The sequence below is a fragment of the Lynx canadensis genome, chromosome C1, assembly GCF_007474595.2.
Source record: "Lynx canadensis isolate LIC74 chromosome C1, mLynCan4.pri.v2, whole genome shotgun sequence".
Classification (NCBI taxonomy): Eukaryota; Metazoa; Chordata; class Mammalia; order Carnivora; family Felidae; genus Lynx; species Lynx canadensis.
The window spans coordinates 187,879,681-187,896,945 of record NC_044310.1 but is presented as its reverse complement, the minus strand read 5'-3'; the positions used below and the strand labels follow the sequence as shown (position 1 = coordinate 187,896,945).

At 37.0% G+C, this 17,265-nt stretch overlaps 1 protein-coding gene and 1 pseudogene across 2 annotated transcripts in view; one reads left to right on the top strand and one right to left on the bottom strand.

Moving 5' to 3' along the window:
- Window positions 1–17,265, top strand: part of SUMO1 (small ubiquitin like modifier 1) — a 29,018-nt gene that overhangs the window by 2,935 nt on the left and 8,818 nt on the right. For both annotated transcript variants that reach the window (XM_030325540.1, XM_030325539.1), the window contains exons 2-3: window positions 11,289–11,363; window positions 15,230–15,307. In XM_030325540.1, the coding sequence (XP_030181400.1) occupies window positions 11,289–11,363; window positions 15,230–15,307 (153 nt within the window). The remainder of the gene's footprint in view (window positions 1–11,288; window positions 11,364–15,229; window positions 15,308–17,265) is intronic.
- Window positions 6,015–6,577, bottom strand: LOC115520825 (annotated as a pseudogene).

The following is a 17,265-nucleotide window of genomic DNA, read 5'->3' as shown; positions in this document are numbered from 1 at the left end:
AGCCTCCCACGTGCCCTGGTATGTGTGTATTTTTTTAGGTAGAAAAGGCTTATAGCTTTCATCAGAGGTACGTGATCTCTCAAAAAGGATAAAGACAATCCTTTAACCAATAGTAGATCTCATTGGGTGCTCTCCTTTGCCTGATCTCAAGCAAATCTAAGCACTTATATAGAACCAGAAGCTTGCTATCAAAATTGGTGTGGGTAATTTGTACAAATATTTTCCCTTTTTTCTTCCCTTTATTCAAGTTTATAGTGTTCCCGCCATGCCCAAATCATCAAAGGCAGCATGGACTTCAGCTCTTTAATTCAGGTCTATTAATTTGTAATAATTAGATGACTGATTTACTTCAAATGCTAACTATTGTAAGTAAGCACGTTCACTCTCCCCACTCCCACCTCAGAGAGAAACTGAATGATTTTCTTTTATTTTCCTTTTAGTCAAGGATTTGGAAGCATTATGTAGTTCTGGTTATCTGTTGGTACCTTACAAACTACCTCAAAACTTAGAGGCTTAAAATAACAGTCTTCTATTTTGCTCATATATCTGCAATTTGGGCAGCCCTGTGGGCTGGACTTAACCATTGCTCCATGTTGTGTAGGGCCTCAACTGGGATTACATGGTTGGGTGCTGGAATGGATGGGCTCTTCATAAAGTCACAAGGCCTCTCTTAGTGGTTTCACCATGTGTTTTGCTCAGCATAGGAACCCCAGAATATTGAGCTATGGCAGCTCAGGGCTCATAAGAGTGTGAATGTTCCCAGAGAACCCTGGCTGGAAACCTCAAGCTTCCTAGGACCTAGCCTTGGAAGTCACTTCTGTAGTCTGTCGGTCAGGCAGATCGCTAAGGCCAGCCCAAATTCAAGGGAAAGGCATTTATTTATTTATTTGGGGGATCTAATTGACCTGTAATATGTTAGTTTCAGGTATACAACATAATGATTTGATATTTGATGTATGCAATGTGAAATCATGATCATAAGTCTAATTAACATCCATCACCACACAGTTACAATTTTTTTTCTTGTGATGAGAATTAAATCTCTTAGCAATTTTCAAATATGCAGTACAATATTAGCTGTAGTCAACAAGGGAAAGGCATTTAGACTTCATTTCTCAATGGGAAGAGTAACAAAGAATTCATAGTTATCTTTAATCTGCCACATTAATTGTATTTCTTCTGTCAGGATTGCATTATTCCCTGCAATATTCTTTGTATCTTCCTGTTGTTGATGTTTACTTATCTTACTGTTAGCTTGAAATAGTAGGAGAATATGATGAATTTGGTATATATTAAAATTAATAATTATGTATACTACTATTTATATGTTAAAAACTGTAACTATAACTTAAGCATGTAGTGATACATACAGTAAGCATTGCATGCCCCGCGAGAGGATTGATAGATATATTCTATTTTCTCCCTGATAGATACATGAGGTGCTGTTAGTGGATGTTGCAAACATAAAAGTTATTAATAAAACATTGCAAATAAAATGTTACCTAAACAATATTTAATAGTATTTTGAAAACTGAGTATGATTGTAATGGTTGTAGTACTCGTGAAGGTGGATGAGTAGTTCAAATTCAAAACTATAAAGCCATTGTCAAATAGGTCTTCATACCTTTTAGCCCCCTTAGCATTTAGAATGTCTTTTATATTAGCAATAATTGCATCCCAGATAAACCTCATTGACTGTGATACTGCCAGCAAAGCTGAGAATGTCTCTATTATAGCTTTTTTAAAAAAATGTTCATTTCAGAGAGAGTGAGCACAAGTGGGAGAAGGACAGAGAGAGAGGGAAAAAGAGAATCCCAGGCAGGCACTGCGTTGAGTGCAAAACCCAATGTGGGGCTTGATCCCATGAACCATGCATGAGATCATGACCTGAACCATGCCCCTCGACTATAGTTTTTGTATATAGTGTTAAAATTATTTACTTAAGTGTTCTTCTCCATTAGAATGCTTTTTAGGGTCAGGAATCAGGCTTTTTTATTCATCCTTTTTTCTTGAAGTGCCCAGCACAGTGACTGGATACTTAGTTTTTTTGAAGGAATGAGTGGTCAGATTCATTCATTTAAACAAGTTATTTATTGAATGTTCTAGGCACCATGCTAAGCCCTAGAATTGGAGGGTTGCCTCAGAAACTTGAAGCAACTGGTATCTTCCTCCTCTTCTTTTAGCCTCCATGATGTTTTGTTATTGAGGAAGAGTTGGTTGTCATGGAGTAGTTTTCTTTTCATGGTGATTTTACATTACTTCTTGATCTTTACTTCTACTAACAATAGACCTGGAAACTTTATTTCTAAGATCAAATCATTTGTTTCTTCCAGAACATTAGAATTATTGTGGATAATTTTCTCTAAGATAGGTTTAGTACCCCATTGTAGAATTTTCTGAAATTGTGGTTTTTGGGAGGTAGATAATTTTTGATATTCTGCTTCTTTAAAAAAGTCATGAGTATGGGGCTACTGGGTAGCTCAGTCAGTTAAGCGTCCGGCTTCGGATCAGGTCATGATCTTGCATTTGGTGAGTTTGAGCCCTGCATTGGACTCAGTGTTAACAGCTCAGAGCCTGGAGCCTTCTTTGGCTTCTGTGTCTCCCTCTCTCTCTGCCCTCCCCTGCTCATGCTCTGTCTCTCTCTCAAAAAAATAAACATTTAAAAAAAATCTTTAAAAAGTCATGGGTACATTCTCACATCTACTATTGAGCACCTTACTTTTACAGTTAAAACATTTTTAAAAAATCTATTTTAAGTAATGCCTATACCCAATGTGGGGCTCGAACTCATGACCCCAAGGTCAAGAGTTACATGCTCTTCTAAGCCATCCAAGTGCCCCCTTACTTTTACAGTTTAAATTGTGAATATTCCTGCAACATAACTTAGGTTATTTAAAGATGTGTTATATTTATTATACTTTTTTATTTTGACCATTCTTTTGGTCAGTTGCTTTTACTGAGCTAGTGAGAATCTGTAGGAAAAGTGGAGTTCTGTTTGCTGGACTCTGTCTGTTTTCAATATCTAGGCACAGTTATTTTTCAAGATTTTACCAAAGATTGATATATGTATCAAAAAGTGCACATAAATGCATAGCTTGCTAAATTTTGACAAACTGATCACATTCATGCAGCCAGTACTCAGATTAAGATCCTCTGCCCTGACTACTAATTAGATTAGTTTTGCTTGTTTTTAGACATTATAATGTTACGTAAACGGAGTCATATGGTATATACTTCTGTATTTGACTTCTTTTGCTCAGCATTGTTAGATTCGTCCATATTATTGTGTTCTTAAATTGCATTGCTAATTATATTCCATTGTGTGACTGTACCACAATTCTCCACCCTGCTTTTGATGCACAAGGAGGTAGTTTTCTAAGTTCTGTTTTTTTCTTTTAATGTTTATTTAAATTTTGAGAGAGAAAGAACGCGTTGGCACAAGCAGGGGAGGGGCAGAGAGAGAGGGCGACAGAGGATCTGAAGTGGGCTCTGCACTGACAGGGGAGAGCCCGATGCGGGGGCTTGAACTCATGAACCGTGGGATCATGACCTGAGCCAAAGTCAGTTGCTTAACCAGCTGAGCCATTCAGGTACCCTAGCTTCTGTTTTTAACATAAGTCAAATGATACCTATTTACAGTACCTCCTATGTCAGTTTGGATTTCTTTTTGGCCGAGTAACAGAAAACGTGATATATAGTAGGTTAAACAAGTATGTGTTTATTTTTCTCATGAAATGAGAAGTCTGCGGGAGCCTGGGTGGCTCAGTTGGTTAAGTGACTCTTGATTTCAGCTCAGGTCACAATTTCAGGGTCGTGGGATTGAGCCCCACGTTGGGCTCTGTGCTGAGTGTGGAGCCTGTTTAGGATACTCTCTTTCCCTCTGCCCCTTACCTCTCCCCCACTCACACACTGTCTCTCAAAAAAAAAAAAAAAAAAAAAGGAAGTCTAGACATAAGTAGTTCAGGGCTGGTAAGGCAGCTCCACAATGCCTTCATACTCTTTTCTCCCCCATCCATAACAGATGTTTTCACCCTCATGCCTATGTCCTGTGGGCACAGAGAAGTTACTTTGTGTATTTGTTCCAGGTAGGAGAAAGAGATGGAGCAAAGGGAAAAAGTATGCGCCAACAACAAATCTGTCAGTGTTTTTTATCTCATTGGCTGGCACTGTGTCACGTGGCCATAATAGAAGCTGAGAAATAGGCTTTTTGGCTAGGCATACCTAGGCTTCCCTTTGTAAGGAAAATGGAGAAAGGGGATATTGGATAGGTAATTAACAATGTCCGCCAACCTCTAAATGTGTATGCTGGTACTTTTGTATACAGTCAAGCCAGTTTGTTCCAAGCTTTGTGTAGGTCCATAGTCTAGGCTCAAAGAATGGTTTGCACAACCAATGTGATTTTCAATTACAATTTTTAGTTCTTGGTAAGTTGCACATCTAGTGTTTAACCACCATTCTAGAGTTGAATGTAAATTTGCAGAAGATCCAGTGTCTGGACAGCTTGACTTAAATGTTGAAGTTATGGAGCTAGGTCTGGTTGGTTCCATTCCAGATTTCCAGTACTGTGTCTTAAGTTTGAACACACAGCGTGAATCTGAAAATGTATGTTTATTTTGTGTTTTTAGAATTGTGGTAAATCCATTGAAATAGGAGGGGGCTGATGTTATTGTATTTTGGGTTTTATATCTTTTAATAATGGGTGTAAGAATTTCCAACTTGAGCTATGTTGAATTTTTTTCATTAGGAAATAAAATGAAATAAACTGAAGAATTCTAGTCAGACCTGTGGTTAACAGATTTTTTGATACTTTGAGTGATTGCATTTTCTGTGAAAGGTTTTATGGAAAACTTTAATGTGTATGTAATGATATCCATATACCCATCTCCTGGCCAATTTATTTCATCTACATTACATTGCTCTAATCTACTCCCTCATAGTCTGAAGACAATCCCAGGTGTATAATTCCATCATAAATATTTCAGTATGTATCTGATATGTGATAATAGTTATCACACCTTAAAAAATGAGCAGATTTGTTAATGTCCTCAAATAAGAGTAAATATATTCTTTCTTTTGGGGTTTCCCCAGAATCTCCCCACCTCCTTTCAGAAGAATGAACAACTCTTGTGTAGCTGGAAGGGTCATTGACAGATGGGAGGTAGTTAAGTGTGATGTCCTTTCATGTGATTAAATTGTCAACATACTGATTGCCAGTGCCCCTAAGCAGAGTTCTTGTTCTTTCGACTTTGAAATGGCACAGTAAAATTCTCATGAATTTTGTACGTTTGTAAATGGATTTTGTACATTTGTTGTGTTTTTCGTTCTTTCCAGCCTAGTTCTCTTTCCAAATCCAACCATCTTCTATTTACAAGCTATTCCCTCTATGGCTTGGAAAGAAAAGTTGATAGTGCCTGTAGCGTGGTAAATTCCTTTATCATTCCAGTTACCATGATTCAGGCTCTGGATGACACAAACCTGAAAATTTAGAGGTTTTTGGTTCCTTTCTTTGATCTTGTACATATATTTACTTTTCTTTCCATTTACCTGTTTCTTCTGTTCTAAGGCCGTGTATCCTTTCCAGCCAAATCAACCAGCCCTCTCTGGGAGTCTCTTTTCTCTGATGACCTAGTGTCCCAGAGCCAGTGCTGAATGCTTTCACTGTTTTGTAGCTAGTGTGCCATACCATTCTGTATTGGCTGCTTTTTCACAGGGGAGAGAAGGAAAGAAGACATACAAAAGACACTGAGATCACTGGAAATGATCATTGGCCTTTTTTGGCCAAGATCTTCTCATTTTTCAGACTAGTTTGTCAAAAGAAAAAAAGGTAGTACATGAAAAGCTGGATTGACTGCATTAAGCAAGCATGAGGCTATTAAACAAGTGGTATAGATGATATTGCCATAGTGCTTCAGAGTTGGGAAGAGGTCACCAAAATGTAGTGACTAGGGAAAGTGGTAACTTATTTTTGGAAATTTCATATCCTGATTGTTCATGTGTTCTTTTTTTTTTTTTACAGTCTTGACGTCTTTTATTTTTTTTTACATTTATCACGCCATGAATTCATAGGGAATGGGTTCCAACAGCTCAGGCTCCTTTCCATTGGTTCTCACAAAGTGTGCTTCTCTGGGTGGGGCAGGCTGGCGCTTCAGTTGAACCCAAGTACCTTTCTTCTTGGCTTCCTTCTTTTTCTGATCATTTTCCTTCACACGCTTCAGGAAGCTGTCTCGGCTCTTTGAGTGCTTAATGTGTTCGATATGTACATTAATTCTCTTAGCAAGAATCTTGCCCTTAACTTGTTTGTTTACAACAATGCCAACAGCATGCTGGGTAACATTGTAGACTCTTCCGGTTTTGCTATTGTAACATTTGTGGGGCATTCCTTTTTAAACAGTGCCCATTCCCTTGATATCCACAATATCACCTTTCCTGTAGATTTGCATGTATGTTGCCAAAGGAACAACTCCATGTTTTCTAAAAGGCCTAGAGAACATATAGTGAGTACCTCTCCTCTTTCCCTTTGTGTTGGTCATTTTGGCGAATTACTGGAAGATGGCGGTTCCGGCCGAAAGGAAGGCTGTTCACATGTTCTTATGCAGTTGAAGTGAATTATCTTGTATTTCCAACTGTAAATATAAAAAACTGAAAGGATTTAGTAAGATTTTGTGGGGTGATACAGAAAATAATGTTGTCTCTTTGATCCAACAAGCATTAAATAGCCTAGTATTTGCCTGGCATTACAGAAATTATAAAGATGAAAAAACTTGGGTCCTCTCCTTGTAAACTTGTAGGGAAGTCAAGACATACAGAACTGTCACAGAAAACATTAATTTATTTAACAAGAATATTGAATATCTTCAAAGAACCAGCCACTGTGCATGATCAGAAATAAAGTATGCCAGTGAGGAACTCAATCTGGTAGAAGATACAAATAGGCCAACATGTGGTTATAATAGATAAAAGTAAGCATGGGGATGTTTAAGAGGGTGATTAGAGAAATCAGTTTGTAGGAAGTGATGCCTGAGTGAAAGGAAAATAGGGTAAGAAAGGGCTTCTAAGCAGAGGTGATTAACAGGTATAGATATGATGAAGATAAGGTAGGGGTGATATGTGTAAGGGATTGTAGATCAATATGGCTGGAGCAAAGGATATTATTAGCAAGAGAGATAGGAGATTAAGGCTGGATTGCTAGCTGGGACCAGTACATGAAGGACCAGTGTATGTCAGCTAAGAAGTTTGAATTTAAGATTCTGCCTGAAGATTATGGGCAGATCAGATTGCTTTTTAGAGAGGTGGCTCTGGTGGTAGTTGGAGAATTGAAGGGAGCAAGACTGTTGCAGTAATATTAAGGAACAACAATGAGTACCTGAAATAAGGCAGTGGAATGGAGAGAAGAATAAACTTGAGAGCCACTAAGGGATAATAACATTGTCAGAAGGATGGATGATTAAGTGTGAGATTTAAGAGAGAAAGTCTAGACACCTGAGTTTCTGTTTTGGACAGTTGAGTGTATGGTAACCGTTTTTTGTAATTGAGAGTCCAGGAGGAAATTTGTTTTGTTTTGTTTTGTTTTTTTAAGGTGGTTTTCAGGAAGAGGAGTTAAAATTTACAGAGGAGTTGGAAATAATGCATTCAGTTTTAGGTACTTACATTTGGGTACCCATGGGACATCTAAAGTGGAGATACTCAAGCATTTGGATAAATGAATGTAAAACTCAGAAAAGTCAGGTTGGAGAGGATGGCTGTGAGTCATTAGGATCTGAGAGGTAGTTGGAATCATGGGTCACCCAAGAGAGAAGGCAGAAGATTGAGGACCTGGAATCCAGAGGAGACTCCCAGCATTTAAGGAAATAGCCAAGATAAGGAGAGAATGGAATCTTGGAGGCCAAAGGTCGAGAGTTTTCAGGGAAGAAATCACTAAGTGTCTATTCTGTTACTGTTAAAAATGAGATTTGAAATTGTCCAATAAATTCAGCAATAAGGAGTTGAACTAGTAACCTTGATGAGAGCAGTATCAACTGGAATGGTGAAATATAAACCAGATTTTGTGAGTTTAAGGGTGAAAGTGGAGACAGTTAATGCTGACTACTCTTGTAAGAAGTTTAAAGAAAAAGATGAGGACAACAACTAGAGAAGATAGTCGAGAAGGGAGTATTTTATTTTTAATTTTTTTAAATGTTTGTTTATTTTTGAGAGAGAGAGCGTGAACATGGGAGGGGCAGAGAGAGGGAGACACAGAATCCGAAGCAGACTCCAGGCTCCAAGGTGTCAGCACAGAGCCTGATGCAGGGCTTGAACTCACGAACCATGAGATCATGACCTGAGCTGAAATTGGACACTTAACCAACTGAGACACCCAGGTGTTTAGAGAAAGGAGTATTTTAAAAGTGAAAATAAATGCCATGAAAGGTAAGAATAAATTCCAGATAGGAACATAAAGGAAAATATTAATCCTAGTTGGAAGGTTGGGGGGGTGCTGTGGTTCCTGGAAGAGTTTTTGTTTTGTTTTGCTTTTTAATCTCCTGGAAGAATTTTGTTTTACTTATTTTTTATTTTAGAGAGAGATTGGGAGCCGAGGGGAGAGAGAACTTCCAGTAGGCTCCCTACTCAGTGCAGAGCCTGACACAGAGCTTGATCCCATGACCCTGGGATCATGACCTGAGCCGAAATGAAGAGTCAGATGATCAACCTACTGAGCCACCAAGGCACCCTGTTAGAGTTTTTAAAAATGTATTTATTTGTTTTTGAGAGACAGAGCACGAGCACTGGAGAAGCAGAGAGAGAGGGAGACAAAGAATTCAGTCAGGCTCCAGGCTCCGAGCTGTCAGCACAGAGCCCATTGCGGGGCTTGAACTCACAAACCATGAGATCATGACCTGAGCCGAAGTTGGACGCTTAACCAACTGAGCCACCCAGGCACCCCCAGAGTTTTTAATACTGGACTTCAAATGACATGGGGGATGGATTTCTTTGAGGTGATTTCAGGAAAAGTTGAGGGGAGGAGGTATATTCTAGGTAGTGGAAACAGGGGTTGAAGGTGGAAGAATGCTGGTAGACTTTTCAGGAAACAGCAAATAGTCCAATTTAACCATATCCTCAGGTTTGTAAAGAAAGTGGTAGAAAAATGAGAATTGAGTTTAGTAATGGAAACTGAATTTGGTGCTGTGGAGTTTGGTTCTAGGCCTTAAAGAACTGGGAGCTATTAATGCTTTTTGATAGGAGTAGTTATCCAATTAGAGAAGCTGTAGTTGAGAAAAACAATGTGGAGGAGGGATTGGAGGAGGGGAAAGAACTCTTTTGTCTTTCCTTGAGTAGCCTCTGTAGCCATCTTAGCTAAGAAAACTGGAGCAAAATCACTCCCATTGTACTGATGGATTGCTGCTGGAGGTGGGGGTGGCGATGCTCCTTCTTTGTATTAATTCAAACAACGCTTCCTAACACCCCTTTTCCTCCCAGTTAAAGAGAACTCCGCTTCATTGCTCTTCACTGTGTGGAATAAGCTGTCCTAACCCTCTCTAGATACTTAAAGAAGAAGCAGCTGTTAACTATGAATATAAATTCATAGAAATGTGGTGATGTGACTGTATTTGAAGACAGTCTTCTAGTTTTCAGGTGAAAGACTGTCTCACTAAAGAAGGTTCATTTTGTCTGTTGCCATAATATGCAGTAGTCAGCAAATGTTGAAAGCACTGCAGAATGAAAAACAGGCAAGGACTTACACTAACGAAGTCAATTCTGTTGTCTAAGCATTTCCTTGGACTCTATCCTGTGTCTTAAAGTTAAAAGCTACTTCTAGTTTAAAATGTTCTGTTAAATTTTGAATGTTGAAGAGTTTTAGTTTTAAGTTTCTGGCATGAGGTACACAGGTAATATGGCCCTGTTATTTTACTTGTACAATATAATATGGTTGGTTATGTTCTTATCAAGTGTGGATTAACAGAAATTGTTATATATTTAACAGAAGAGCATATGTGTAAATAAGTGGCTGATTTGGTGGCCAAACTAAGGTAAACAGGAAAGCTACTTTTTTTTTTTATTTAGAAAAAAAATTTTTTTAAACATTTATTTTTGAGAGACAGAGAGAGACAGAGTATGAGCAGGGGAGGGGCGGAGAGAGAGGGAGGTACCAGAATTCGAAGCAGGCTCCAGGCTCCAAGCTGTCAGCACAGAGACCAGCGTGGGGCTCGAACTCACAAACCGTGAGATCATGACCTGAGCCGAAGTCGGACACTTAACCGACTGAGCCACCCAGGTGCCCCAGGAAAGATACTTTTAATGTACTATTTAGTGAAATTTTCCAAGCTACCTCCTTTAGTAAAATGGCTTTTCTTAGATACTTCATGATAAAATTGTTTTAACTAGTTTATTCTGTTAACTTCATTTTCTTTTCAGTATCCCTTAATTAGAAATTATTTTATAACCCTCTTTTCTCTCTTCAAATTTTGTCTCCTCTTTCTTTTTCCTACCTACTCTATACTTTTTTCTTATTCTACTTACTACCCTAAGCTTTTTCAGCCAAGCCTAATGTTTTAAAATTGGATAGACTGCTTCAGATAGTCTAAAATAATAGATGATATAAAATTGATTTGTTTTGATCCTAGAGTACATTAGACCAATATGCTGTTTGATTTTCCTTTCTAAATAGACCTTGCTTATACTAATATGATTAATTTATGTTTTTTAGTATAGTTTTGCAATTGGAGTAGTTAACTTCTCTGATAGGCTCTGAAAAGAGAATCTTGGGTTCAGAATGTTTGGTTGATGGAGAATGAACTTCTGACTAATAGGAGTTGACTGTAGGGTAGGTTGTCCTCTGCCCAGCAGAATTAGCACCAAGTGGTAACTTGTTAGAAATGTATTTACAGCCCTATCCCTCACCTACTGAATAAAAAGTTGGGAGTGGGGCCCAGCAGTTGTTTAAAAAGTCCCTCAGTTGATTCCTATGCATGGTGGGGTCTTAGACGTATTACTGTAGGATATCACAATAAGAGACCTCTATTTTTTTATCTTTTTTTAATTATTATATGAAACTTATTGTCAAATTTTTTAATCTTTTTTTTTATTATATGAAATTTATTGTCAAATAAGAGACCTCTATTTTGACTTCTGGAACACTGGTATTTGAAACAGTAATTGACTTAGGTTTTTTGCTTAATTGGTGTGGTGGAGAAAATAAATGCTGTTTTATTCTCAAGTACAGATTTTGTACTCAGTGAAAGTAATGGGTATTCATGAGTAAGTAATTACAATAGCATATAGGAACTTTATCTTTGAATATACTTTTCTTTCAGGAGGCAAAACCTTCAACTGAAGACTTGGGGGATAAGAAGGAAGGAGAATACATTAAACTCAAAGTCATTGGACAGGTGAGTTTCATTATTTTTCTCCTTTAACTCTCTAAAGTGAGTAATTTCTGATACATAAAAAATGATTTCAGTAAGGCAAATTATTTAAAAATGGCATTTTCATTTACTATACATGCATCTGTTGTGGGAGGTAGAAGAGGTTCATACTGTTCTATTGATCTGCTAGGCAGATCTGCTAGGCAGATTTAGATTATCTTAATTTCTCCAAATAAAAAACTTTCCTTGGTTAGCATGCTTCAGTGGCAAATATAGTAAATACTATTGAGTGATAAAGCTAGGGCCAACCGTAAAAGGGCTCTCAGTAGTCCTTTTACTGACCCCTTTCTCTTTCTTGGCATGTCTTTTCCCCAGACTGTATCTTTACTGACCTTTCTTGAGATGTTAACTGATAATTAAGGTTAGTTGAAAATTGTTGGAGGAATGAATCTTCATATAGTAGTTCCCCCTTATCTGCGGCAGTATTTTCCAAGACCTTCATTGAATGCTTGAAACCGTGGATAGTACTGAACCCTATTTGTACTATGTTTTTTCCTGTACATCCACACCTCTGGTAAAGTTTAATTTGTAAATTAGGCTCAGTAAGAGATTAGCAACAGTAATAATAAAATAGAACAATTATAACTGTATATTGTAATAAGTCATGTGAATGTGATCTCTCTCTCAAAATATCTTACTGTACTGTACTCACCCTTGTGATGATATGAGATGATAAAATGCCTACATGATGAGATGAAGTGAGGTAAGTGATGCAGGCTTTGTGATGTAGCATTAGGCTACTACTGACCTACTATGTTTATATTCTTTGTTCATATCCTTTCCCCATTTTCTGTGATTATCTTAACTGATAATTTTTATGAATTTTTTTTTAAAGTTAATCTGTTTTGAGAGAGAGAGAGCGCAAGTGGGGAAGGGGCAGAGTGAGGGAGAGACAAAATCCCAAGCAGGCTCAGTCTGGCAGTGCAGAGCCTGATGTGAGTTCATGATCTGAGCTGAGATCAACAGTTGGATGCTTAACTGACTGAGCCACCCAGGTGTCCCTTACTTAAAAATTTTTTAATTAATATTTAATTCGTGTACCATAAAAATCACCACTTATTTTATTATTTTTTAAGATTTTATTTTTTTAGGTAATCTCTACCTGATGTGGGGCTTGAACCTACAACCCCAAGATCAAGAGTTGTATGCTCTACCAACTGAGCCAGCTGGGCATACCAATACTCACCATTTTTACGTGTATGATTCAGTGGCCTTTATATATTCCACAAGGATACGCTGTGCACCATTACCACTATTTAGTTCCAGAACATTTTCATCATCCCCAAAAGACATACTCTACTCATTAGCACTATTCCCTATCCTCTCCCCTGCCAGCCTCTAGCAACCACTGATCTATTTTTTGTTTTTATGGATTTGCCTGTTTTGGACATTTCATATAAATGGAATCACATGATATGTGGCCTTTTGTGACTAGTTTCTTTCATTTAATATATTTTCAAAGTTCATCCAAGTTGCAGCATGAATCAGTGTTTTATTCCTTTTTATTGCTGAATAATATTTCTTTGTATGAATATAGCAGTTTGTTATCCATTCATTTGTTAAGGGACATTTGGGCTCTTTTGTTTCCTCATTTTGGTTATTCTGAATAATTTTGCTCTGAACATCCATGTATAAGTTTTTGTGTGGAGGGATGTGTTTGATTCTCTTGGTTATGTATCTAGGTGTGGAATTACTGGGTCTAATATTCCAGACTTTATTTAACTTTTTGAGGAATTGCCAAACTGTCTTCAGCAGTGGCTTTACCATTTTACATTCCCAGCAACAGCATTGTGTGAAGGTCTACTTTCTCCATATTCTGGTCAATGCTTGCTCTAATCTTTTTTTAATTATAGTCATCCAGGTGTGTGTGAAGTGGTGTGGCACTATGTATGTATGTATGTAGGTAGGTAGGTAATCTCAATACCCAACATGGGGTTCGAACTCACGACCCCGAGAACAAGAATTGCATGCTCTTCTGACAGCCAGGTGCCCCTCATTGTGCTTTTGTTTTGTATTTCCCTGATGGCTAATGATGTTCAGCATCTTTTCATGTTCTTATTGGCCATTTGTACATCCTCTTTGAAGAAATGTCTATTCAGATCTTTTTTCCATTTTTAGAAAAATTTTTAAAATTTTTTATTCTTGAGAGAGAGAGAGAGAGAGAGAGACAGAGCATGAGCGAGGGAGGGGCAGAGTGAGAGAGGGACACAGAATCTGAAGCAGGTTCCAGGCTCTGAGCTGTCAGCCCAGAGCCCACCGTGGGACTCAAACTCATAGACTGTGAGATCATGACCTGAACTGAAGTCAGATGCTCATCAGACTGAGCCACCCAAGCGCCCCAACAGTTTTTAATTTTGATTAATTGAATTTATTTTTTCTTTTCTTGCTGTGATTTTGGAGTTGTATCTAAGAAACTGTTGCCTAATCCAGGGTCACAGAGATTTATACCTGTAGATTTTTCTAAAGTTTTTATGGTTTTAGTTCTTAACATTAAGTTTTGATGGTTTTGAGTACTTTATGTGTTAGTTTGAGGTAGATTCTAACTTATTTTTGCATGTGGCTATCCATTTGTCCCAAACTACTGTTTGAAAAGTCGATCCTTTTCCCATTGAGTTGGTTGGCATCCTTGCAAAAAATTATTTGACTATAGATATATGTGGCTTTATTTTTGGGCTGTCCGTTTATTCTAACATTGATCTATATGTTCTATGCCATGAATTACATTTTTAAGAATTATTGATTTATGGGAATGCAAACTGGTGGAGCCACTCTGAAAAACAGTATGGAGGTTCCTCAAAAAATTAAAAATAGAACTACTCTACGACTCTGCAATTGCACTACTAGGTATTTATCCAAGGGATACAGGTGTGCTGTTTTGAAGGGGCACCTGCACCCCAATGTTCATAGCAGTGCTATCGACAATAGCCTAAGTATGGCAAGAGCCCAAATGCCCATCGAGGATGACTGGATAAAGATGTGGCATACATATACAATGGAGTATTACTCTGCAATCAAAAAGAATGAAATCTTGCCATTTGCAACTACATGGGTGGAACTGGAGGGTATTATGCTAAGCGAAATCCATGACCCTGAGATCATGACCTGAGCCTAAATGAAGAATCAGATGCTCAACAACTGAGCCACCTAAGCACCCCCCAGTATTGGGTTTTTTTTTTTTTTTTTTGGATGGTTGCCTGATGGTTTGTTTGGCAGTCTGGGTAGAAGAAAAGAACCTGGCGCCATAAATTACTTTGACTCACTCAGGTTCTTATTCATGTTACTTATGTGAGAGAAACCAGACTCTGGGGTGACTTTGTGGCAGAAATGAATTTCTTGTCTGTTATTTTATGGTATATGCTTCTCTTATAGGTTTGACCACCTTCAACAGTGCTTCACTTGTTGGGGGGTACTTTTTGTTTTGAGTTGCTTTTGGGTGTTTGTGATAGTTTAACTTCTCTTTATTTTGAAAATAGAATAGACATGTAACTATGAAGGAATACATTCTTTGATATACATGTTTTTATTTATACTGCTAATTTTAACATCCAGGACAGACTGTAAATATTTTTGAAATGGACATTAAGTAACTTTGAGGATGCTTAGAGTATTCTGATAAACCCTGTTAGGAATATTAAAAAGAATATGTGTGTGTGTGTGTGTGTGTGTGTGTGTGTGTGTGTGTGTATTCATGTATTTTAAAAAGAGTATTTTGGTGGGAAAGTGACAGGGTTTATGTTTTTATTTGTACTATATGTGTACTTAAATAATTTTTTTCAAGCAAAGCATATAGTTTACACAAAGGGATAATTATTTTTCTTTCATCTCCTTAGGATAGCAGTGAGATTCACTTCAAAGTGAAAATGACAACACATCTCAAGAAACTCAAAGAATCATACTGTCAAAGACAGGTTTGTATGTAATGATATAAGATACAATGTTTTATATGTCATTAACTTTTCTTGTAAGAAAGGTTGTTAAAAGAAAAATGATCTTTTATTATTTTCACCATTAGCAGCCGAAGGAGAAAACTATACCTTGTTTAATTGCCTTTTTCCCCATTGTGGCCCATTTCAGAATTTAAATTCATAAGGTTTGTGGAACTGTTTTGAAAAGTGATTCAGAGTTGTAAAAATAGCTATATGAATATTTCTATTTTAATGGCTTACCAGTGTATGTAACAGTAAAGGCAAGTAATTTTTGGTGATCACTATGAAATTTCCTTGTTTTTAACCAAGGTAGCCATATGTTAAATGTAAGTACTAGTATTATTAGTTTATTATCTTTATATATAGTACTACAGGTTACTGCTAATTACATTATGTATTTTCAACATGAAGGAATTTTCTCTCCTGTAAAAAAATCAGGGGCACCTGGGTGGCTCAGTTGGTTAAGCGTCCAACATCCGCTTAGGTCATGATCTCACGGTTCGTGAGTTTGAGCCCTGTGTTGGGCTCTGTGCTCACAACTCAGAGCTTGGAACCTGCTTTAGATTCTGTGTCTCCTCTCTCTTCCCCTGCTCATGCTCTATCTCAAAAAACAAATAAACTTTAAAAAATGTTTTTAAATCATAAAGAAGGCTTATTAATTTATTAATATAAATTCTCAGATCCTGGCCTTCATGAGCTCGATTATTAAATCAATAATTCTTTAACCTGCCTGGATTCAAATTCAGGCTCTACTACTGTCTGACTGTGGGATCTTAGACAAGTTATGTGCCTTGTTTCTCCCTCAGTAGAATGGGAACATCATAGTAGTACCTACCTCATGAAGATAACCTACATAAAGCTGTTAACATGATGCTTAAAAATGCTCAATGAATGTTCATCATTATTATCAATAAAATAGAAAATGTAATTGTAATTAGTATTTATAGGAGACAACCAAGATTTTAATAATTATATTACATGGTATTAACTTAGGTATTATAGGTTTTATGTTTAGAAACTTTGCTTTTTATAGTTCAAATTTGTAACCAACATAAAACTCATTTTGCCAGAAGAAAAGAGATCACTTAGGTGTTAGGGTGAGTAAAACAAATATTTCTTTGTTTTTGATGTTAGTGGTTAAACTCACTAAAATCTGATTAATTGGCGCTCAGCTAGTTCACATTTTAATAATATTGCTGGGAGCTAAAATGGAGATGCTCACAGGGGAAAGAACATATGTTAAGTGCACTATGCTTGGTCCTTAAAGACATTGCCTTTTAATCCTCACAACAGCTAGTCTTTTCACCCCATCTATAGATGATGGAGTTGGTTACTGAGGAAGAACAATGCAAAGTAAAGAGGTAAATCACAGTGCTAAAGTGAAAGCTAAACTTTGATCCAAGATTGAAGATGGTGGGTTTGGGGGTTTAACTTTCCTATTTATGCTTCAGAGTATACTTTACAGTCTTCAGAAAAGTTTTTATGCTTCGTTCAAAGAGGCTTGATAATTTTTTCTTGTATTTACTGATATACAAGGAACAGGAAACTTAATTTTTCTGAAGTATGTAACATGCAATAGAGATTGAAAAGTATATAAAGTAATTATTGAGTCATTTTTCAATTTTGATGTTATAGACTGGTTTCTTTTTGACTTCACAAGATAAAGTTTTTTAAAAGATTCTATAATTAAAACAAAGAATATTTTGCCCTTGTCAGTTATGTTTATTATTTTGTATAAGCCTAGAAAGAATTTAAAATCAAATGAAGGATAAGTTTGCAGGGTCTCATATATTTATGTATATACTGCTTGGAAGATAGTTTTAATTTTTCTACTTTTAGACTAAAGAAATGATTCTTGATTTATACTTACTAGTGAAGCAGTTTTTCTTTAAATGAGTCATTTCTTCGCTTTTAGCTCTTTTTGTTGAATAGTTGATAGT